The sequence below is a fragment of the Melozone crissalis genome, unplaced genomic scaffold, assembly GCF_028551555.1.
Source record: "Melozone crissalis strain CALT ecotype California unplaced genomic scaffold, PUWL_Pcris_2 ptg000027l_1, whole genome shotgun sequence".
Taxonomy (NCBI): domain Eukaryota; kingdom Metazoa; phylum Chordata; class Aves; order Passeriformes; family Passerellidae; genus Melozone; species Melozone crissalis.
Window position 1 is genome coordinate 58,905,720 of NW_026535805.1, and position 24,678 is coordinate 58,930,397.

At 36.7% G+C, this 24,678-nt stretch overlaps 1 protein-coding gene across 1 annotated transcript in view; it reads left to right on the forward strand.

The window, feature by feature from the left end:
• Nucleotides 1-24,678, forward strand: part of NBAS (NBAS subunit of NRZ tethering complex) — a 160,890-nt gene that overhangs the window by 67,553 nt on the left and 68,659 nt on the right. Inside the window, exons 34-40 of the mRNA XM_054279753.1 lie at nucleotides 214-371; nucleotides 1,720-1,818; nucleotides 8,330-8,497; nucleotides 9,084-9,197; nucleotides 9,451-9,574; nucleotides 14,581-14,657; nucleotides 15,191-15,328. Coding sequence (XP_054135728.1) covers nucleotides 214-371; nucleotides 1,720-1,818; nucleotides 8,330-8,497; nucleotides 9,084-9,197; nucleotides 9,451-9,574; nucleotides 14,581-14,657; nucleotides 15,191-15,328 — 878 coding nt within the window. The remainder of the gene's footprint in view (nucleotides 1-213; nucleotides 372-1,719; nucleotides 1,819-8,329; nucleotides 8,498-9,083; nucleotides 9,198-9,450; nucleotides 9,575-14,580; nucleotides 14,658-15,190; nucleotides 15,329-24,678) is intronic.

Consider the following 24,678-nt stretch of genomic DNA (forward strand, 5'->3'; position numbering starts at 1 on the left):
TATCTACAATATGATAAAAAATAGTCTTTTATGTATTTGGTCAGACTAAAGTTGGGCTACATCTCTGTTTTATGGAGCCTTTATGGTTCCTTTTTCAGGGGATGTTAAGCCTTGACAGAAATACCGCATGCCCTCCTTTATCTCATCCAATGAGAACTGGGCAGCATCCTCCTTTCAGTTGTGATAGGAAGTGTGTTTTGTGTTCCCTTGTAGGTTATTCTAAAAGCTGGGAGGTGTGCAGTCAGCTGGGGCAGTCAGAAGGCTTCCAGGATCTGGGCATGCGCCAGGAGCTGATGGCCTTTGCCCTGACACACTGTCCCCCCTGCGCCATCGAGGCGCTGCTGGCCGTGAGCAGCTCGCTGCAGACACAGGTACCTGCCTCTGGAGCTTCTCTCACCACAGTTCAGTGCCTACCACAGGGAAGGGCACTTGGGCTCATTTTCAAGCTTGTTCCCTTAAGTTCTACCCTCCAGTATATTTATATTTGTTCTGCTCTGCTCTTCCACTTTCACTGTTGTATTTCAGCAAATGAGGTTTCTTTCTAAGCAGTTTTGTCTGATGAATTGGTTTCTGAAGTGGAAGTGCAGTTGTCTTTTCTATCTTTAGTATTTTTAATTTCTTTATCGATTGCCTGATTTAAATATTTTATTTAAAAATGCAGTTGATGAAATCTTAAAATATTTTCCAGGTATTTATACTTTGTAATTAATCTTCATTAAATGCCCACATAAATGTGTATTAAGGGTTTATTAGATGATTTTTATGATCTTTACCCAATATGCAATGAAATTATTTTCTCACAGATTTCAGTGATGTAATGGTTTTAACAACAGCAAGAGGCTTTGTGTCTGAGCAATCTTTATTAACTCTGCAATGACTGACTTAATAGAGTCACATGTTAGGTGTCGAGCTGATTGCTGCATATATATGAGAACACGTAATTGGGGCATTTAAATACAACTTATGTCAAGGTGACATAGCAAAAGTTTTATTTGAAATTGAAGGGCAGTAATTTAGGTTGTCAAAATGTTAAATTTCTGTTCACTGTAATTGTGGCTTGGCCTACATACTGTGACTTGTTTGAGTTCATAGTTGTCTAGTTGTCTGAAAGTTCACAGTGTTCTTAGATTTGTAATTGTGTAATAGAAACATCTTAGAGGTCTTTGGACACAGAATGTAAGAATGGCGGAGAAGGGAGTCATAGCCACAGCACATGTGCAGCCTGATTAAGGCAGCTGCAAGAGTGTAGTCTTTTCCTTAAAAAATCCCCTGAATAGAAGTGTCTGTGAGAATACAAGCAGTGTGAGAAGGTGGAAGTTCTGTGCAGAACTTCTGCTCACAAAACCACTGTCCCGTGGAACACTTGTCTTAGTGGAGTTGCCCAGTGCCTCAGAGTCTCAGTTCAGATAATGGAGGCTTTCATGACATTTCTTTCCTCTACATTGTACAGCACAGTACATAAAGTTAAAAAAAAAAAATCTTAGATTGTGGGAAAAATATTGCACAAAATTCATGGAGAAGGAAAGGTCATTTTGTCTAGGGACTCCAACAGTGAGAGGATGTCAGAGATGCTGTGTTTTCTTCTTTGCATCTTCTCTTGCCCCCTTTTCTGTCATGGAAGCCTTTACATCAGTTTCTTGGGTTTTCTGTGAAATCAGTCATAATTCTTTCATTGGCTTATTTGCCTGGCAAAAGATAATATTTATTTCATGTTTATAGATTCTTTATCAGGCTGTGAATTACCAGTTCCTTCCTTCTGAAGGAGGTGAGAATTCAAGTATCTCTGGGCCTTCTTTGTTGATCAGTAAGGATACAGAGGTAAGTTTTAATGTGAATTTTAAAGGTAATAATAAAAGACTTTGTTCTGCATTACTCTGAAGAATGGAATTTGAGTTTTTGACAACATCTGTCTGCTTACTAGATAGAATGAGCAACATTAGACATGTAGTACTTTCTGTTGTTAGATTAACTTGAAGATTTTGCTTCTGTATTTATACTTCGTTCTGATTTTTAGTTGCTTCTTCCTGTAGTCTTAGTGCCATTGAAAAAAAAAAAACCATAAACCCAGAGGCACGAAAAGTGCAAAAAAACTTATATTAAAATAGACATTTATATTGGTTTAGGTTTTTTTTTAATCTGTCCCAGTTGCAAAGCAACAATTTTAAACCTGAAATACATATTTAGCCAAAAAATGTTTTATAATTAAACTTATTTTTCCCCTTAGTTCTGTGCATCATGAAGTTTATTACTTGTTACTTTATAATGTACATACATTGCATGTGAAATTATTTTTATGTGTAAGATCAGAAGGAACCTTGAGTTCAGGCAGGACAACAGAAAACAAGTCTGATTATTCTTTCTGCTTTTATATCAATTATTTTATGCCTATATGTGTGCAATTGCAAGTACTTTTATCTCAGTAAAGAAGATGTAATTATTTACGTGTTTGTGAGAACAGGAATGTTTTTCACACTTTTTGAACTGGAAAATTCTGTATTTAATTTATTCTTTTCTCTGTGTTTGGTTTAATGAAATAGGTGAGTGATAAATAAATCTAGGAGTGAGGAGAGGGGATCAAAAGCCTTAAAGAAATACAAGAAAGAAGAGATTAAAAGGGGTGGTGAAAGAGGGAAGGAAAGAAAGAGAAGGTTCATGTTGCATAGGGTGGCTTTTTGAGAAATTATGAGAGTTCCAGCCTCCTTGGAGAATATGTCCATATTTTGTGTATGATTTTTAGGTATGTACATATGTATATGTGTGTGTAAATACGCATGTGCGTATATATGTATGTATATACATGCAGAGACATAGGTGTAGATGTATGTATTTGCATATATATAAAATAAACGACAGGAAGATAAAATAACACTACAAACAGAATTCAGAGGAATAGGGCCAACATTTTGTGTCTGCCAGAATCATCAGTATGAAGAACAGGTCTGTTTCACTGGCACAAATGCATTTTATTTTCTGGAAATCCATAGATGGATCTCTCTGAGTGGGAGGTTATTAAGTAGATGTTAATAAAATTTATATGGGTGTGGATGCATATGTTTACAATATTTTAATGTCTATAAAAATTTGTCGTGCATCACCTTTCATCTGCTGAAGTACTGTATTGTGGCAGAACAATTAGACATGCATATAAATGATTCAAAAATTTATTCAAAGGTTTATCAGAGTTGAGTAAACTCGCTAATTAACTTTGCTATCATTTCAGTTTGCATATTGGAAGCAATTTTCATTATGCTGGAGAATTGACATTCTAAAATTTCTCCAATACAGCTTTCATTTCCCCACCCCCTTAGTTGTGGTTGATTGTCTCTTTAGAATTTGAAGTAGGTAGACAATTGACCTGGCAAGTTTGTATTTTGCTGCACTGAGGTGTATTTTCTTTTTCTTTAATAAGGCTCCTTGGCATGTCGTGTTTCGGACTGTTACACTAGGAAATAAAAATAAAGTTCTGTATATTTGCTAATTTTTTTCCTTTTGTTCTCTCCCAGTTGACTTGATAGGGTTTTAGAGCTTTTTTTTTTTCATTTCTTGGAATGACACAGGAGGAAACATAGCCAAAAATTTACTCACTGTAAAGCTTTGCCTTTGTTACAGACATCTGCAGTGTTAGAAAAGCAATATATTCAATAACTGCAATCCTTGTAGTCACACTTCATCTAATTCCCTGTGCTTCACCTTCATCGTCTTGCACAGAATTTTTGTTTCTTTAAAGAAAAAAGAAACAAAGATTTTTCTCCCGTTTCTTGTACTCCTTTCACTTTCACTTACCTCCTGATTAACTTACAGAATCCTTATTTCAGGGAATTGACAAATGGTTTTTCTCATTTATTGATACCTTTTCAAATTGATGCTCTAAGTCTAAGTTTTCTTATCCTGACTTGATTAAAGTCTGGCATACATGTGTTTGGGCATCCCTTTTTCTATTGCATTCAAAATACCTACCTGTAAGTATATCGCTTTTGCTTTTTAAACTTTCAGTGACCTTTTTCTCTCCCTCTTACTTTTGTCTAGCATTGAATTATTGGTCTCCACTACCATTTCTTCCCTTACGTCAAGCAATATCGCCAGCTAGTCATACTTTTTCATCATCTTTCTCTTGGTGAACTCTTCCCTAGAAATTCCTGATATAATTTCATTTTCATTCAATTTTTCCTCCAAATTATTTCCCCCAAAACTTGCAGAAATCTTGACAGGAGTCTATATATAGTCTATATAGTCTATATCATAGACTGCTTAGAAATGGTTCATTTAATATTCCTCTCATGATGACTTCAGCATAACTTTTCTCCATGTTTTTGGTGGTCCTACTCTAAAAGAAATTAATGAATGCTGTGATAAAGCTGCATGTCATTATTCTGTAGGAGCTAATGCATGTGCACAAGCTTTGTGTCAACTTCTCACTGGTGTTTGAGCTCATGGAATCCATTTGAGAAGTTATGCTGTGGAAGCTATCATGATTCCAATGTACTAGATTGTTTCTAAGCAAAATCTTAAGTTTCACCAATCCTCATCCTTCTTACTTCGTCATCTTTTTTACTTGTGTGTGCTACAAATGCCTAAAAACTAATCTTGTGCTTCTCAACCAAAATATCTTGGTGAGAAGATTAGGCTCTTGATTAATGAAAAGCCTTTCAGAATATTAATGGTAAAATTATTAAATTCAAATAAAATGCTTAGAACATGAGATGCTGTGTTGTGTATAAGCACAAAACAATATTAATCAGTTGCTTTGTAAGTGAGCTCTGAATTTATTAAATCTGCATAATATTTAAATTATGTTTACATCTGTTATAAATTATTATTTTTACATATATGAATATGGAAGCATAATTACTGTTACATGGCACATCAACCCAAGAGAAATTAAGTTCAAAGTTTTATTTTTAAATGAACTCTTGATAGAAAAGCAGATGTATTTTCTAGACATTTTCTAGAGAAATTAATATGAATTATTTTCTTATAATTTGAACAGGTGTTCACATTATAAGAATTATTTTCTTAAAGGCTTCTTAAAGCAAAGAAAATTTTTGAGTAACAGAGCATTAGTGTCTGCTTTTCCAATTTTCCCAAGCACTATATCTGGGAAAAGACAGGATCTCTTAGAACATTTGTTTACATTAAATTGGTAGGTCACACATTGTTATCACAGCTGCTTAGAAATTACTAGAGAGTCATGATCAGTTATGCTCTTGTCCTTTAGCTGCTGCTCCAAAATGTCTCTGTCAGATCTGCAGGTGTTAAGCAGCTGTCTTAATCACTGCTGTGTATCTCAGGCACTCATCAAAGCCTGTGTTTCAGCTGCTGAATCAAATGCATTGTGTCTGCTTAAGACTGGGTTACTTCTTTTTTCCCATGAGGTTATGGCCCTAGTAAGAGCCTGAACATTCAGTGACTCTTGAATATTAGTGTTGTCATCTTGAGCTGAATCTTTTCCATAGTCTCTCATTTAGGGTCTGGTTCATCCTTGCAGGACTGGAGCTTTCACTTGGAGTGGTTCATAGCTGTAACAGACCTTGAAAAAAAAATTTAAATCCCCAATACAAAACCCTCCAAGGCACAAAAGAGCCACATGTAGGTTCTACATGAGTACTTATGTAAAAGAGGCTGTTTTAAATTCCTGTTTGGCAATCGAAGTACCAAAAAGGGAAACGGAAGACCTAAGGTGTGATGCTCTGTTTTTGAACAGACTCTGTTCTATCTCATTTCATTTCCTTCATAGTCTTGACATAAAATGATTCTTAACATACAAAGTGTATGCAGTGTATGGTTTTTGCAAGTTTTAATCCTGGCACCTTGACTAATTGTCATCGAAGACCAAAACCAATCCTAAAATCCATGCTGCTATTGTTCTAATTTATTATTGTCTCTTGTGTGGCTTGTCTCACAAACAGTTGGCTTTGTTATTTGTCCTCCCATGAGACTGTTCGGAATTATATAAGTGTGTGTAGGAGCAAAGGTGTATATAAATATAAAAATATGCTGTATATATTTATATAAATATATAAATATTATATAATATAAATATTATATAAATATTATATAAATATTATATAATATAATTTATATAAATTTTAGCTGTTATTTTAAAGTAACTTGATAATTCAGAATTTGTTGGTTGTCTTTTTTTATACCATTTAGATTCAAGATTTTCAATCTGCTAATTTGTCTGCTATTTAACAAGTTGTTGCTGTTATTATTTTGATTTTAATCAAAGTGTTTACTTTATAAAGGATGTCAGGAAGAATTAATAGAAGAAAATAATTTCTCCCAAACACCTCTCAGAACTCCCAAAATATAACTTCTCCCTAAAGATACAATTAAATGATGCAATTAAAGTTGTTTTCTTGAGATGGGATCTCCAACTTTATTTAAGAAATAACTTATTTTGTGAGAGATTGATTTGAGATAGCAAAAAGTTGTAACCTGTAAGTGTTGCTGTTCCAGGTACAGAGTAAAATGGCTTCTCAGAAAACAGAATTTCTATTTTTTGCTGAAAAAACTGTAATTACTTGTAAGAGGGAAATTATTTTTAAACGAAAGTCAGCAGAGTTTGTCTGATGATAGTAGTGCCATAAGCATTAACACCTGCATACAAGTTGGCTCATTAGTTTTCATACAGCTGAAGGAAGCTGATTTAAAGAAAAGTGCTTTGCTCAAATGCAGTTGATAACTTGGGTGGAATGTTTTTTTCTCATTCTGTTTTAGTTTGGTTTAGTTTTGGTTTATTTTTCCTCCATGAAAAATCAACTAGGTGTGTTGCAACATCTACTTGAAAATGGTGGCAGAGAGGAATTAGTATTCTGTATATGAAATAAATTACAAAAATTTGTCTTACTTAATACTTCCAATGGTTTATTTAAAAAACACATGAACAAGAAATTCTTCCCCCAGGCCACCAGACCTAGGATTTTCAGTTGCTTTTCTTTTTTCAGAGCAGAAAATTCTGACAGGTTGTACTTGGTATCTGCTTTCTTGATTTGGTGAAGCAAGAGCTGAATGTCCCAGTTTATCCAGTTGATTCATTAGTGGTGCATCTGTGAAATGCACAATATGATTTCAGAAAAGATTAAAACAAATGCTGAAGGACTAAAGGTGAACCTGCTACTTCAGTGGTCAGCTTGAGGCAGTAATTTACTGTACGTTATAGTAAAAGGTACTAAAAATAAGGTTTTCTACATGAAATTCTACTTTACTGAAGCTGATATGTTTTTCCTCTGAGGTTACAGTGGGTCATATTTCTCTTCAGCATAATTTGGCATCCTTTGGCTCTCATGTTTGAGGTTTTGTCATTAATTAGTAAAATGTAAACTAATACTTTCCATGCTATTATACAGGTAGAATTTTTCTGTTCCAATATATTTCAGTGTATGGGGAAATTAATAGTAGGGTTGTTAGGGATAACCATATGGCTGTTAAAGTTTGCTATATGAAGGAAAATATTTGTTTTTTGTTGTGAAAACAGTGTGTTTACCTCTGTATGCTAATTATATGTTTGTGATTAATGTGCACGCATTGTAAAGCATGCAATTAACACAAACCTTTTAGAGCAGGAATAGCACAGATCAGACAACATGGATGTTCTGGGTATTATTTAAATGCTTTACATAGGAAGAGCTGGTATAGAGAGCCCCATTTGTGGAACATATATCTCCTCTTAAGAGTAGAGTGATGTGTGAGTTCATATTAAGTGAAGGTGTATGTGCGTGTATTGCAGAAGAAGTTTTTGATTGAGAAAAGGTTGGGATTCTTGTAGTCCTTTAGGCTGGCTGTTTTTCAGTATTTTGTGTGCCAGCTGCAAAATTTCAAAGCTTGATGATACTTTATCACTTGGTCTAGAAATGTAAATATACATCTCTACTATTTCCCCTATTGGGAGTTCAACTTAATTAATGCTACCTCTGTAAAAATACAAGATTGTCTCTAATATCAACTTTCTTGAATTATTGAAGATAAACTTTAGTATACTCAATCCTCATGTTTGTAGAGAGGTGATTATTTCAGTGGAAGCATTCAACATTTATGTAGAACATTGCCCTTATAAACTTTGGAATTAAAACCAGTGCAGTCTGTGGAAACGGGGGATGATAACTGAGTAAGGGGCCAAATGTTGTGCTGATCACACCGCTTACTTCACAGTGAAACTCCTAAATCACTTTTAGTTTGTCTTTTGTTTATTTTTGGCAACTGCTGCCTGTCATTCAAGTGTGTTACTAATACAGTGTGCCTGAACTCTAATGCATTTGTTTGGCTTTAGGCCACTAACCTAATTACAGCAGGAGTCTAACCCTTGCATTGTGTGTTGGATATGTCACAGGATGAAAGCAGCGTCTCCTCTGGCCAGTCTGCTGATTTGTTGTACTGGACGACATCCAAAACCATGAAGGTGTTGTCCAACACAACTCTGACTACCAAAGCCATGCTGCATGCTGTCAGTGATGGGCAGTGGTGGAAGAGGTCCTTAACTTATCTGCGACCACTACATGTAAGGGATTGCTGATGTGTCCCCAGATGTTTACACATTTGTGAAACATTAGGATAAAAACTCAGCTCCTTTGTAGGAGCTGATAGCTGAACCCTCAAATCCATAAACAAGCTACAGACATCATGGGACTGTTTGCAAGGAAATCCCAATGAAGCAAGGGGTCTAAAGCTGTTTTCTAGTCTATTCTCTCCTGTTTTTTAGCATAGTGTAAGAAGGCCTAATTGAAATTTGGCACAATTTTAAAACTTTGGGGAGCAAAGCACAGTAAAGCCCACTCTTTAAATACTGTCATCTTGTATTCAAAGCTGTTCCTTTGCAGTTTCTCCTTGCTACTTTCTCTATTTCAGTGACTTCCTATAATGTTTGTGCCACTATTTTCTGTGGTACTACTTTTGAACATGATTCTCTTTCCTTTTTTAAAAATACTGGACTTCATTCAGAACTGGTTTATGTAAGATGACTCCTTTGTTGCTCCCCACTGAATTCAATGATCTTTTCATTTCCAGCTGTTTCCCTTCTGCATAGTGTTTACAACATTTTTATGAACTTTTTTACAGCTAGGCTCAACTATACTTATTTTTCCCAGGGCCAAGAATTTGGAGATGTATTAAAAAGTGGGTCTGGAGAAAATGCTACTGTGGAAAAACAAGGCTGTCATCCATTTTATGAGTCTCTAATTGATGATCCATATATTGCAGAAGTAAGTTACAGTTACAAAGTCTGCAGTTTTTTGTTGAGATCTTATAATCAAGTGAAAATACAGAGTTTTTGATTATATGTGTGACTTGAAATTCTGCACCATAGTAGGAAAAAATCATTCAAATTAAACATCATTAGAATTAAACAAAGGAAAGCAAATAGAGGAACTGAGTTAAGCAGCTGCATGTGATGCAAGTGATCCAAATAAAAATGCAAGTGTAGAGTGCATATGTCACTTGTCTTTTTACTTCCAGTCTGAAGTCAGCTATGGAACATACCAGAACAATTCCTTGGAAAGCTTTGCAGAAGTGTTGCTGAGAACAGGGAGACTCGCAGAGACAAAGAGCGAAGGAAAAGACCTGCTTCCAACTACAGAAGGTATGGACATGTTGGATATATTCAGTCAATGTATAGTAAATGCAGAAGTATCTGTGGGTGGGTTTAAGTGTGGAGAATTGCACAGAACAATCTGAAGTATTTTCTGGGTGTTTTGCATGAATTGTGATGTGGTTCAATGGCTCTTGTTGGTAAGAAGTCTTGTTAGAAGTAGCTGCAGTGTTTTCAAGGGAAGTGGTGACTTAAAGAGTTGCTCGGCAAAGACTAGAAAAATGAAAGTTCTCTTTAAATAAGCAGAAATTGTTATTTGGGGGTTGGCAATGATAGGAGGAATTGTTGAAGGTTTCCTGAATATTACCATGTACAGGTCATGGGAATTTGTAAGCCATTGAGAGTTATTTCTCTGTATGTCTGCATATTCAGTTGATCACATTCTGTGCCACTATTTATCCAAGTTTCAGTATTGCAGGTTTATTGTAGTATTTTATTTGTCAATTAATGCTTAACTACAGCTTCAGGAATTGTCAGAACTTTTTGTCTTTTTCTGAAATGTCTACATGTTACAGGTTATATTTAATAATTTTTAAACTGAAACAATTTCACTTTTTAAAGAAAAGATAACAAAAAAACACCTGTGGTTGTTTATCATTCCTTTTGGATGTCTCCTGCTGGTTTAAGAAATTAACTGTTTAAATATTACATGCTGTTAGTGTCTTTTGAAGGAAGATATATGAATTATGCTTGGCTTGTGGTAAATTCTGTCATGAAAAATGAGTATATTAAATCACTTGCTAGATGAGAAGTTTCAAGACAGGCTTTCTTCATAAGCCACACATTTACTCAAACTGTTTCATGAAAACCAGCATATTTGTCTTACAATATGATTGACATATATTGACATTGACATATACTACTGTATATGATTCAGTAGTCTGAGATATGTGGTGTTTGTACAGATAATTGTGTAGTTCTAAGATAGCAACACCGTGAATCAGAAAAGGTTGACCACAGCTTGTATAAATTGGATGTGTGCATGTTTTGGTCTTTATATGCTCTCTTAATGCAAAAAAAATCTTTTAAAATCAATACTTAAAATCTCATTTGTTGTATGCTGAATGCCCATATGCCTTAAGCTTTGATTCCAGTGTCTTAAAGGAGGAGGGGGGGCAAGGATTAAAAAGTATTTATTGCTTCCTTAGGGAAAATTATTTACTTGGCAGATCTGTGGTAATAGTTCCTGCTCTAACTTGAGTAATTGGAGCTGATTGTTTACAATTCAGTGACTGCTTTTGAGATGGAAATTTCAGTGTTGGGGAATTTTCCTTGAAGAAAAAAAAGAAATCTAAGATTCTAGCTTCAGTTTTTGAGCATCTGTCTCATTCCTCTTAAGTGTGCAGAATAAAATTGTTGCCATTAAATACTTCTCTTCCACCACTTTTATTCTATAGTCAGAGTTTCACTTAAGAGTCCCTCCAGCTGTGCTCTGAAACAGAGTTCTGTGTTTTCCTCTGGCAAAATGGACTGTGTTTATTCTGGACTCACCAGTCTTTCTATATTATACCTTTTGGTAGTCAGTAAACTGTTCTTAAGCATAACATAGCTTTCTCTAAATAACTGGATTAATAATTTACTATTTGTGGTGTGTTTAGCCCTGTGTTAATGGTATTGGATCCCACCTCTTCTCCCTTAAAGCTTTGCTTTGTCAATTCTCATGGAAGTCTTTATGATGAGTTAAAACATTCAGGATTGTGCAGATTGAAAATATACTATTGATAGCACACTGCTGCAGTTTCAGGAATCACACAGATATGAATCCAAATCCCTCTTAATATTCTGCATTTTTATCATTTTCAGGCTTCCTGTACATTTTTGGGAGGACTTTGCCATACAAAACTTGAATGCTGATAGGAGGTGTCAGCTACTGCACTGCTCTAGTAACTGCAAGCATAGAAGGTTTCAGTTGATTTTGCTGACAAGTTTGAATCCCAGCTGTTTGCTTCTAGCTGTCTTGTAGGACAGCTACAGCAGCAGGTTTCAACTCCATCAAAAGAACTGAAGAACCTGGAGGGAGATGCAGTTTAGCAAAGAGGTCTTCATTGTACTTGATACTTTTTCTTAGGAGAGGCTGGAGTAAGCATCAGACTTTATTTACTATAACAGTGCCATGTGCAGTATGAGAGACTGGCTAAACACTTCCCCACTGACAGTGTGCATCATCCTAGAAGTGTAGAATGGTTGGAAGGAATCTTAAAAATCATCTCATTTCAATCCCTTGCCATGGGCAGGGGTGCTTTCCACTAGACCAGGTTACTCAGAGCCCCATCCAGTCTGGCCTTGATAAAACTCTGTAATAAAACTCAAGATATCTTGCTGCTTTTATGGATTGGGTAGTGTTACAAGCCTTGCATCTTGACTTTTCTTTTCCTTGCTATCTGATGCAGGTGATAAACTGAGTATTTCCAAGTGAAATGGTGGCTCTCATCTCCCTGAGTCCTGTTAAAGTGCTCCTTCCTCAGCTGTGGGCTGATAGTGCACCCAGACTTGGTGTGGCTGAGGCCATGTGTGTAGCTGAAGCCATGTTGTGCATCTCTGTTTGACTGGGGTTTTCTTTCTCCTTAGGCCTTAGGGGATTGATCAGGAGGTTGAAGATGAAATTTGAAAAGATGGCTGTATATCCTTCTAACCAGATTAGGCACTAAACTCAGAGTAAACCCAAGACAGTCAGTCATACCTATTAGTCCTCAGGGGTTTTAGAGCAAATAATACCTTAATGTTGCCCGTAATTTTGTGGTTAGTTGTAGATATGGCTGTTTAACTGCAGTATATGCTTCTAAGTTTAGTGAGATTTTATCATGGGCTAAATGAACAACTGAAGACTCAAAGCAGGTTTTGCATTTTTTTCAGAGGAAAGCCCATCAAAAGTGAGTTGAAACTTTCCATGTATGGAGAAATTCCAATTTTCACAGATAAACCATTTTTTCAATACTTAGCCTCTCAAACAGGCTGTGGCATAAAGACCTGCACAGAAAACAAAAATATTTGTAAAATCAAAATATTTTTATGTTTCTATGACAAATTAGTGCTTCGGGACAGCAGCATTGGCATTTTGCTTGTCACTGCCTGCCCTCCCTGGTTTGCCAACCCTGTAATGTCTAATCCCTGTGGCAAATTCCAGATTTGGTAGTGGTCTGAAATGACATTAAGTTCCTGTAAATTTTGTGAAGATAGATGATAGGACAGAATGGCATCCTGCTGATGTCTGGAGCCTGTGGCTTGAACTCGGCCCTGTTAGACTGCAGAGGATTCTTGCATGGCTTCTCTGGGAGACAAAAAGCTGTACGAAATTATTTTTGCCTACATGTATTTGTGTGTATGTAAAGTGCACATCTAAGTATGGATGCCTGAAAACCTATCATGAACACATTAGCATGCAGAAAAATTACTGATTTTTTTTTTTCTTGGAAGGTATGACAATAGAGGCAATTCTTCTTACATACGTTCTGGGAGTTGGGATGCCATTGTGTCACACTTCATGCAGAAGTGTGAAGAAAATCATATTGTTTTCTGGCCCTGTATTGGTGCTGTGATCTTTGTAATTATTGCTGTCCTAATGGTGAAGATTTTTGTTTTTGCAAGTAGTCATGTTGGGGATGTTAAGTTGAAAGGGAACCCATATTTTATTGTGTACTCAGGAGGTTTTACTAGCATTAGTTCTCCAAAGAAAGGGAAAAGAGAGCAGAACTGAAACTCTTCCTCCTCCCTTTTTTTTTCTGTTTAACTAGAGGTGGTTGTAAGAATACATAAAGTAACTGCTTGTTATCAGAGGAGTAGCCAGCAATTTTCATCAAGATTTTAATATTAGATATTTCTGGAGTTCTTCCTGTCTTTGTTTGGACAGCATACAGGTTATTTAGAGTGTAGCAGAAACAATCTGTCAGCAGCAAGAAACTGTCTGAAGCACAGTAAAAGCCATTTGAAGCATAAAGGATAGGTGCTGTTGGACAGGCTTATGTTGCAGCCTCTGTGGTGACTTGTCACATAGAAATTTAGTGCTTGTATCTGGCTGAGGGCCAGCATGTAAATCCACTTCAGGCTGATGGCAAATTAATGATAATCTTAAAATTGTAATTGGTCATTCAAGCCTTTTATAAGTCATTCTTTGGAACAAAGAATTAACTGTGGGAGTGTGTGCAAAGTAATTGGGTTTTTACCAGCGTGCCCTGCAGAGGAGTTTATGTAATGTGGGAATTAACAAACAGGTGTTTGAGACTTCCTTGAAATAAACAAAGAGCTAAGTTGCTGCAAGATAGCTTCTTCCTATTGAAATAATATTGTTATTAATAACATTGGTAATAATGTAATCTATAACAATGGAAACAACCCCTCCCCCAAGTTTGGTATCTATAATGCAGGAAAAGCAGTTGATTTTTGTGTCAGTTTTACCAGAAGTATATGAGTTTATAATCAGAATGCTTATCCTTTAATGAATTTATTACAATTGCTGTAGTACTGATACTTGTTTTCACTATGTGGCATAACCTTTTTGTGGTGTTTCTTATGATACTTGTGGTTTTTGTTTTTATTTTTATTTTTTATTAAGGCAGAAGTTTTTAATATGATTTGTTATGTTCAGTGATAAGGGAATTTGAGCTCAGGCTTGAAGAGAAGACATTTTTTACCAGTCCTCTTCTTGGTATCTTCAAACCTTTAGAACATTACATTACTTCCTTGATTTTGCAGGCAAAATATTTGCTTCTTGGAAATCAGTACAGGTGGTTTTGTTTAGCATTTGTTGCTGCATAATCTCATTCTTCGTTGGTTAATGCATCAAACACTTTGTCTGGAAGTTAAGGTAAAGCTGTGCTGCAGTTTAATTATATATTATCTCTTTCTGGATTGTGCTGATAAGTGTTTAATTAAGTACATCTGGAGTGCTTCAAGCTAGTGTCTAATAAAATATAGTTGCCCTGAAAACATTTCATTTGCTAGCTCTCAAGGCCAAGTGGGTCAGAAATCCAAACTTTGTTTCTGCTTCATTTCTGTTGCAGTTCTGCTACAACTGGCAAGTGATGCTTTACCAAAAGATGCAGCCTTGTCTCTTGCCTATCTGCTTGCACTGCCACAGGTATGTTGACAGCAGTTTTGTTTGTGTGTTTTTGCCAGGAAAGACTATTCATAGCAGAATTCCATTAGCAAATTTCATTTCCTTAAGATATTAAAAGCTTAAGTATTCAAATTCATTGTAATACACATTTTTACAGATTGGGCTGGTGCATATAAAGGAAAGTGAACATATGCTATTGGACTGCCCATTAAGCATGGCACTGATGAAAAGATACATTTTCCTACATAAAATAGAAGTTGGACCACCAGACTGACAATTCTAATGTAACTCAGAAATGTGGATAATATCCTTGTGGTATAGAAGCAGCAATAGTGTAGCTGGAAAAATGTTTTGGTTAGGTGTTTGTTCAAGGGGGAAAAAAACCACCATAATGTAGAATTGTCTTTATGTATGGAGGTTATTGATTTACTTCTGTGCCAGAAAAACACAGAGCTATTTCTAAATGATAGCAAGTAGCTTTTTAGAAAGTTTGTACACTTAATGTTGTATGCTTGCTAATTCTTTCATGTAAATGAATTCTCTATTTCTTCTAGGTGGTAGACGCCAACAAATGCTTTGAAAAGCAATTACATTCTGCGTTATCTCTCCAGCTGGCAAGTTATTACTATAGCCTGCAGATCTATGCTCATTTGGCACCATGTTTCAAGGACAAATGCCACCCTCTCTACAGGGTTAGTACTGTTTTCTTTTTAAAGCCACATTCATTAATGTTCAGACTAAAAGCTATTCTAAAAAGCCAGTACATGAGTTAAGCCTGTTAAGGGGCTGATCTGACTTACACTGTAAGCAGCCTGTTGTATTACGCATAATTATTCTTCTACAGTGCTGTAAACAAACAAGTACTTCACAATTTGTGGAGGAGTTTTTGAAGCACAATATCAAGTGTCATTTTTAGGTAACAGCACTATCAGTCTTCAAAGTAGCTTATAAGCACTGAGCAGTAATGAGTATAGCTTATGCTGTTACCTTGCAATACTGTGTCCAAGGCAATATAGTACTTCCCAGGAAAAGTAAAGTCCATTTCAACAGAAACAGTGCATTTCAGAAAGTTTCCATAGCCTCACCTAGGGTGTTTTGGATTGTATTTCAGTTTACATATGGTGTTCTGAAATTTATCCTCATTCATACGGAATTTTTTTTATTTCCTTTGACAAGTTTCTGTTTTTGGAATGGCACTACTTTGCCTGTTCTCCATTGACAGTGCTTAAAGCAGTTTCACGGTGAAGCCTGTGGAAGAGGTGGCATACAAAAGTTTAGTAAGGCACTGATTGCCATTCTTACTAAGGTGCCTGCATAAAACCCCTTGTTTGCTCCAAGAGAGCCTTTCTGAACTTACACCAGTTCTTTCCTCCTGTGAAGAAGCTCTCTGGACTGTTTGCTTTTCAGCCTGTCTCTCAACTGTAGCTAAAAGAACACTTCTGGTCACAAGTTTTCTGAAAAGGAAGTAATCACCACTGTGGCATGAGAGAATTGTTTTTTTCCATGTTAAGAATGACTCCTGATTTACAGCAGAACGCCTGTTTTGATATTCGCCCAATTCTGCAATTAGGAAGCCTTTCACGTTCCTGCTGAGATGTTCATTTTACTTTCTTCTGGTTAGATGCTAAAGGAAAACATAACCACAACTGTGGGGCTTGAAAAATAAGTTGGTTGTCAAGAATTAATTCCTGTTTGTTAAAAAGCTTTCTTTGAGCCTGTAAATCTTCCTGCTGCACAATAACTTTAATGAAAAAAAGTTGGTGGGTTTTTTGGGGCTTTTTTTCTTACTTTAGCTTTTTTAAACAGTCCTATTTTACAGGAAGATCTAAGAAGCCTTTGGAAAGTGCAAGTTACAAGAATGAGGACAGAGATGTTGGATTGAACTATTTGTACTCCTGTTGCCATTTAATAAGCAAAGTCTTATCAATGGCCCCATGCAATTTATCTCTTAACTGTGATGTGATCTTTGGCTAATCTTTTGTTCCATCTTGGTAAAATACTGTATGTGACTGTGATAAATACTGGATTCTAAGTTGTATGCTAGAAATAGTAGGTTCTATGTTTAAGCTACTCTTAAACAACAACTTTTGAAAACAACTGTAGAAGAAGATTGAATGAAGAGCACACCAAAAAAAACAGGAAAAAAACCCCACCAAAACTGGCCTGGATGGCAGTAAAAAAACAAAATAATCAAATACTAATTTATAATTCATTGTTACTAATTCCAAGGGTATTCAGTGAAGGAATGTCACAGAGGTAGAAAACAAGAAATAGATACTTTTGACCAAAATAAACATGCTTGTTTTTTTTTCCAAAAGCCCAAACCAAAAATGCTAAATGCCAGACTTAAATGCCCAATTTATGCTTAATTTTTATGCAAAATAGACATTTGCTTAAATTTACATCTTAGATGATGTTAATAAAGAATGGATCCACCTGCAAGTTTGTTCATAAATGCTATTCTAGTTTGTGTCCATGGGAGTAGATCTAGCCATGAGTTTTGGGGTTTTTTTTGTGTTTTCTAAGAGTTCTGTGTGAGGAAAAGAAAATTGATCTCAAACTTCTGTGAACATGTTACACTCAGCTGGAGATGTCATTCCTTAGTAGGTTGTCTTCTGACTCATGGCACTGGTGGCTTGCGTCACCTTTATCTTGTGGCTGTTTGTGAAAGCAGAAGTGCATCCCTAGGTCCTTTGCCTGCCTCAAAGCTGTACATTATTCTCAGAAGGTATCTGAGTGCATTTTTATCGGTGAGAGTGTAAAGACAATCCTTGTTTTCCCCTATTCTCACTCTTTACATGGCCAGTAAATCTGGCACTTCAGCCACATGCTCAGAAGGTGAAACCTCAAGATCATAGAGCATTGTTTTTGTCTACCAGCATCTGAGTCACAGTAGCTGTGATTTTTCTAGTCCAGTGAATCAAGTAGTATACTGTTGGAAAATTTTCTGAATGTAAGGGAAACTGTATGGAAGTCTACACATTCTGTGTTTCTCATTTTAAAATGACATTGTTTGAAAAGAGTTCATGAGTGCCTCTGGCAGAACAGGAGAAATGTTGGTAGAATGGAAATGACAGAACATAATGTTACAAGGATAATGAAAAATGCAAGGAGAGCTCCTCTTCTGTTGGCTAGGACAGACTTTCAAGACTTGCCAGTTAGTCAAGAAAGATATTTTGAAGCAGTGATTGGGTCTGTTGCATGAAGGCTTGTTTCTTTTTTTCTTTGTTTTAGTTGTGATGTGAAATACTGACAGCTAATATCTATGCATCAAACCAGAGTCATAAATTGTCAGAAATTCTCACTATCACTTTTTGTATTGTTGATGCCCAAAAGGAAATCATCTTGATAATTTCAGTTTCTGGTAAAGTTATTATTTTGCTTCTAGGACAAACAAAGGGATCTGGCTGTAAAGCATGACTTTCTTTTGTGCCCAAGATAATTTCAAATTTTAGTTGTTATGATAACATAAACATAACAGTCACACTTTAAGGCATCTGAGCTATATTACTTTCTTGTCCTGAGGAATATGTCCAAGGAGTTCTCTAACCTAAGAAAACTGCAGATAAAGGTCAGAAGAATAGAGCAAAATTTCCAGGAATGGAGTGTATGTGGAATGTACTGGTATGAGAAGATTAATTACCCTTTGAGGACCTATATTTGTTTTTGATTTAGGTCTGTAACAGGGTGGGATTGACTTTTCATTGCAGCCCCTATGGTGCTGTGCTTTTGCATTTGTGGCTAGAAGGGTTGGTAACATGCCTGTTTCAGCTGTTGCTGATCCTTGCTTGCACAGCATCCAGGCTGTTTTGCCACTCTGATTCACCTCTCACTAATTCCCAGTCTTGATGAACAAGAAGAAAAGCTGTACAACTGACCAAGGAATTTGCTGGATAATTCTTCTTGTTAGCAGCTTATCTCCTCATTTGTCCTATCCTGGTGATCTGATAATTGACCAGAATAAATAGTTTACTCTAGAAGGGAGTGAAAATGCTTAATTATCCTGAGGTTAATTAATATGTTACGTTCCTGTCCTCATGCTAATACTCTGTAGTTGAGGTGTTTCTGTTGTTTTGAAGAGGATTATTTTACTGACCTCAGCTGAGGGGGCAAGCTTTTTTTTGGAGCATCAAACAACAGGTACAACAAATACTGCTAAGTTGCAGAGGGGAACAGGATTTTGCACATAATAGCAGATGAAGAGATTTGCTGTTAGCAGAAAATTCTTAGTTTTTTATTTGCTTCCCTTATATGTTACTTTTCAGTCAAGAAGGTGAGTTTGATTCCTGTCCATTTGTGCATTGCAGCTGACAGTATGTTGAAGTGGTAAGCTCAGAGATTCTCCTTAGTGATACTTCTCTTGTTGTGGCCTAGAACTGATGAAGAAGCTGGGAGTTGAGTCCCACAGAGTTAAATAGCCAGATATGTATTTAGCCACTATATGAGAGGGTACATTTATGCAGTGAACTTGTGCTCTGTGTACTTAATCTGCTTCCCTTTTTTGTTGCTTGCTGCTTTGGAAAGCCTCTGTCGACATCTCAAAGAGGCAAAATTTGGTCAAAAGAGGAGTGCTTTGAACTTGGAACGGAATGTGTGGAAATTTCTGTTGGTCTGCCAGGATTTCCTTCTGCCAGCATCACCTGGCTTCCAAGGTTTTGTTGTTTGTTTGTAGGTGTAAATTGGTATAAATTATAAATGTGGTTATATTAATCCAGAAATGTAAAACTCCCAGCCGTGGTCTGTATGCCACAGCTTTATGTAATATTCCAAATACAGGATGTTGAAAATAAAGACTTAATTTGAAATGGAAATAGACATTATATAAGAAGGCTGCATACAGGAAAAAGGGAAGGGAGGCAGATCTGATGCATCTGATAACAGATCTATTACCCTTACTAGATAAGGTCCTAATGGCTTTAACCTGGCACTCTAGTGCAGCTAAAGGTTAAGTCTCTACATGAGGTAATCTCTAAATCTCTTATTGGAATGCTCATTAAACAGTTGCATATTGTTTTGGATATTCTGTCACATTCCTAAATTATGACTTCAGTTTACTAGAGATAATATATACATTTTTAATCTCAACTTGCATTTATGTACATAATGTTTTACATCATGCGCATAACTAACATGCAAAACTGACAAACGGTGTCAGGCAGTCTTGTTTCATTTTGTCAGGACATTCAGCTTTCCATTCATAAATGCTATGGCTGGTACTAGGGGTGTTGTAGATGGTGAAATGGTAGTGCTCTTTATTTTTGCCCTATGATGGGCTTTAAACTTGGGGGTTTTTAAGTCCTGATTCAAGTCCTCATCTCCAGCCCTCATCTCTTTCTGTTTTGTTTGTGATGCTGAAAACGAGCAAGTTTCATTTGGCAGTGTGACTTTTCCTTGTTTCACTGTTGGAAATTTCTGTTGTATGTTCTACATAAAGTTCAAGTTTCTTTGCTGGTCTTTGGGTTGCTCCACTTCTCTTTCATGCTACTGGTTATGCCTAATACTTCTTATTGTTTTGTATCCTACACTACTAACATGTTAATAACATGTTTATACATGTTCAGGTACTGATACTCGTTAACACTTGGCACGTGAACCTGTTGAATATGACGATACTGCTGTTTCCAAGTCCAGTGCATACCTGATAGATAGAAAAGCAAAACTGGAAGACATGAGTGTATAATTCCTTGAACTTATGGTGCACTATTCACTCTCCCATTGGTCTTCCTTTGTGTGTGTAGACTTTATGATGGAGAGGAGAACCAAGGAAAAGGAGGGCAGTGGCAGAAGGCACCATGAATGGGACTGCTAGGCAGACTAACAGCTGATCTGGGGGAGAATTCAAAGACCCTAGTGTCATCAGAATCCTTCTCTAGATCATCAGTAATGGATTTTGAATAAAAGTGGTCTCAAAACCTGCCTCTGCAGTACTTGCTGTTGACTCTTTCCTCTCTAAAAAGCAATCTCCAAGCTTCTCTCTCTTGTTTCACCAGATTTCAGTTAGTGAAAGGACAATTCTTCCAATCCATTAATAACTTCAGTTTTCTGGTTAGACTTCAGTGTGAAAACTTGTGAAAGTATTTTGCAAGATTTCTGTGTATTTGATTTCGTTTGTCTGTGTGCTCTTTGATACCCTCATAGGCCTCCAGCCAGTGAACAGAGGCCATGCTGATCTTTTCCCACCGATCTCTTAGTGCTCAGTGGTCTTAATATTTGTTATATAGCCTGCCATCTGACTAGGGATAGACATTTGACTTGCTGGACTACAGTCCCTATGAAGATCCCTTTTACATCCTATTTTTTCAGATGGAACTTGCATGCTGGCATGTTATTTTAAAAAATATTTGTTGGTGCACCTTGGCCTGCCATTTACCATAATTTCACATTTGTGGTCCTTCAGAACTGAGGGATGAATGCCAGCTGCACATAAATGACACCTTCCAGATTCATTTAACTCATGGGGCTCCTCTCCCCACACCTTCAGCAGTGAGGGCTGACACAATATCTCAAGATTCCTACTGCTGTGGACTTATTCATGACTGCTCCTTCCACACCTTTTCTCCATGGGATCCTGCCACTTCTCTAGCTGGCTTCCTGATTTTGAGCACTTTTCCGAACTTCTTCTGTCAGCTTTACCATTCTTTATAAAACATGTTCCTGGCGCTTTATTTGGCACTTAAAATTTCCTTTCTAGCTTGTCATATTTTGTGAGTTTTCCTCATTGATTTCCTTATTTTTCAGTGATGTCTCAACACATAATCACACATTTTCAAAATGAGTGAATATTTAAGCTAACAAAAATGGAAAACTCTATAAACTGTGATGTATCCAAAGGCTTAAAGCTCAAGTGAGCTCTCCTGAACTGCCAGCAAATATGGTTAGTTTAGAACATCATCTGGTATGATCCCTGAAAAACTAATCCAGCAATTAGGGACAATGCAGCCAGATTGTGACAAGTAGATTCTTTTGGTTGTGATGTGTTTGATACAGATAAGCCAGTGTTTCACAGATCTTTCTTTGTTAAGAACACAAGATGACAAAGTATTGCCATTCGTAGTTGGGACTAAATAATACTTAGGTGACTCAGAAAATACCTATTGTTAAATAGTTGTTAGGTGTTGCCCCCAATCCCGTTTCATTTCTTCAAGATAAAGTGTACTTATGAAATGAGACACTTACAGTCTTGCTTGTTTCCATTTCTCAAGGGTTATATGAGCTATTCTGTCAAATCCTACTTCTGAAAGCAGAGCAAGTGTTGTTCTTTAGACAGCTGTTCAGAAATTTTCTTTTAGAAAAGAGGATCTTCAACTAGCCTTTTATTTCAGCAGAGGGTTGAGTTTTAGCTTGCCCACGTTTCTCTGGAGACATAGTAGTGATTTTTCATGTGAGGGAGTAATGCTTTTCGTTCTTGTGAAGGTTTTTCCCTCTCTGGGAAACAGTGCAGAGGTGACCAACAGCTTTTTGAAGCAGTCTTACCCTAGTCAAGCAGTTTTATCTTCTCTTTTACCTTCCTTTTCCAAGCTTCTGTAACTGTTTTCTCCAGTCAGTGAGCATCATAAATTTTGCAGGCAACCTGCTTGAAATTTGCTAGTCATCTAATTATTAAGAACATTTTAGCAAAATTTCATTCATCTGAGTTGGCAATACAGGTTACCTTTCAATTGCTGAATTTCCTTCGGGTGAGAGAGTAGGCTTCTCCGTCCCTTTGTTTTTCAGTTGTTTGACTCCTTGCTGGTGGGGTTTGTTGGTTGGTTGGTTGGTTTGGGTTGGTGTTTTTTTCTTTTACATCTTGGAGAATTGAGGCTAAATGCTAGATTGGCCTCTGTATTTAGCTGAGGAGACTACTAATAAAAATGTATATCTCAATAATGTAATATGGTCACTGAGAAACCTGCACTTCTCAGAAGTGCTAGCAGTGCTATTGGATCAGGATGAAAAATATCTGACTTCTTGCATTTTAATAGCTGTCAGGGAAGAGGTAGCTAAGTGTTCTTGTTGCTCATAGGATAGCTAGTTTTTAATCTTTAAATTAGTAAGATATATAAATATTTGCATGTATCAAGTTAAGTAACTGTACAAATTAATAAGAAACAGTACTGTACTTAAACTGAAATTGCATAATACTGCATTAAAGTTTTGCAGTAGGAGTGTATGCTTGTCCCAAAGTCTGTATATGACTGCAGTTGCTACCATATAGCTCAAGATAAAAGGCATATTCTGAAAGAATAGCCAATTACATCATTTATTCAAAATGAAAGCACAATGATTTGTTTTTTAGACAAAAGGGAGATAGACAGAAGGTTAGGATTATTACCAAAAACAGCCACTTATTTACTGAGAGTAATGCTGACTGCAAATAGGAAATGAATTATATGCTATGAATTTAGTAGGCACTTCACTCAAAACCATGTAGTAATTTTCTATTTTCAGAAGTGTTCTTTCAGTTGACACTTTAACCTTTTATATATCATGTGTTATTTTCACTAAAAGAGCTGTCAGATGAAAGATGAGATTTTTCTACCTCAACCTGACTTATCAATCAGAAAATCTGTAAGAGAGCACAAGGTAGGAAAAACCTATGAAAACATTTACTCTTGGGAGAAATTATTGCTCATTCTTGTTGGAATAGCTGATAGAAATCAAAGCAAAAAAGTGTTTCTCTGAGGAGAAGCTTGACATCAGCCAGTGGCGTGCGCTCACAGCCGAGAGAGCCTATTGAGTCCTGGGCTGCATCAAAAGCAGTGCGGGCAGCAGGGCAAGGAGGAGATTCTGCCCATTCGCTCTTGTGGGACCCTTCCTGCAGTGCTGTGTCCAGCCCTGAGGCCAGAACCTCAGAATGGACATGGACCTGTTGAAACAGGTCCAGAGGAGACCACAGAGATGCTCAGAGGGAAGGAAAGTCTGAGAGGATTGAGGTTGTTCAGCCTGGAGAAGAGAAGGATCTGGAGAGACCTCATAGCACCTTCCAGTACCTGAAGGGGCTACAAGAGATCTGGAGAGGGACTTCTTACAAGGCCATGTAGTGACCAGACAAGGGAGAACAGGTTTAAACTGAAAGAGGGAAGGTTTAGACTGGGTTTAAACTGAAAGAGAGGGTAGGTTCAGATTAGGTATGAGGAAGAAATTCTTCAGTGTGAAGGTGGTGAGGCACTGGAACGGGTTACCTAGAAAACGTGTGGATGCCCCATCCCTGGAAGTCTTCAAAGCCAGTTTGGATGGAGCTCTGAGCAGGTTGGTTTCGTTTTAGCTGTCTCTGCCCATGGCAGGGGTCTTGGAACAAGAGGATCTCTAATGTCTCTTCCAATCCAAACAATTCTGTGTTTCTATAAAAACAGCACTAGAGCAATTTCTTCAACTCTTCAAACACAAATCGCTTAGCATAACTATAGAAACAACTGCCTGGACAACATTTCTAATTACTTTTGTTTTATTACGGAACAGCAGCCTCTTGCAGTTTTTTTTTGTTTTGTTCCTGCAGCAGTGCTTTGATCCAGAAGTGGTGTTTTTTTTTTTTTAATACTGTCATACATCTGGAATGAAACTTTAAAACATTCAGGGAAAAAGATACATCTGCATGAAATCTGTGGTAAAGGAAGGAAGGGGGGCTAGGGAATTTAAATTCACAGCTGCCTTCCTGCATCTACATAATACAGATACAAATTTTTTAGTACAGTAGGAAATACCTTGTTTTCAGTACCATGTGCCATACTGTGGAGGGAAGCATTTTTTTAAGAGTATGGCCAGGTTTTAAAACCATTATACTTAATTATAGCTGAGACATTAGAATATGCTACAAAAACTTCTGCCAGATGATTTAAGGTTTTAAATCTGAAACAGAATATTGTTCTCATGTCTGAATGTGTAAGACTTACAGGTTCAACAGTAGAGATGAGCAATAGATTCTCTACTTCATTGTTAAAATAAGTTTGTACCACTTGATCCTGATGCATCGTGTAGCTTACAGAAGGTATTCTGGTAGGTGTTTTATACTGACCTCATGTGATGTCACTGGTGAGTGATGAGATCTGCTGCTTCCTGTGGCCTT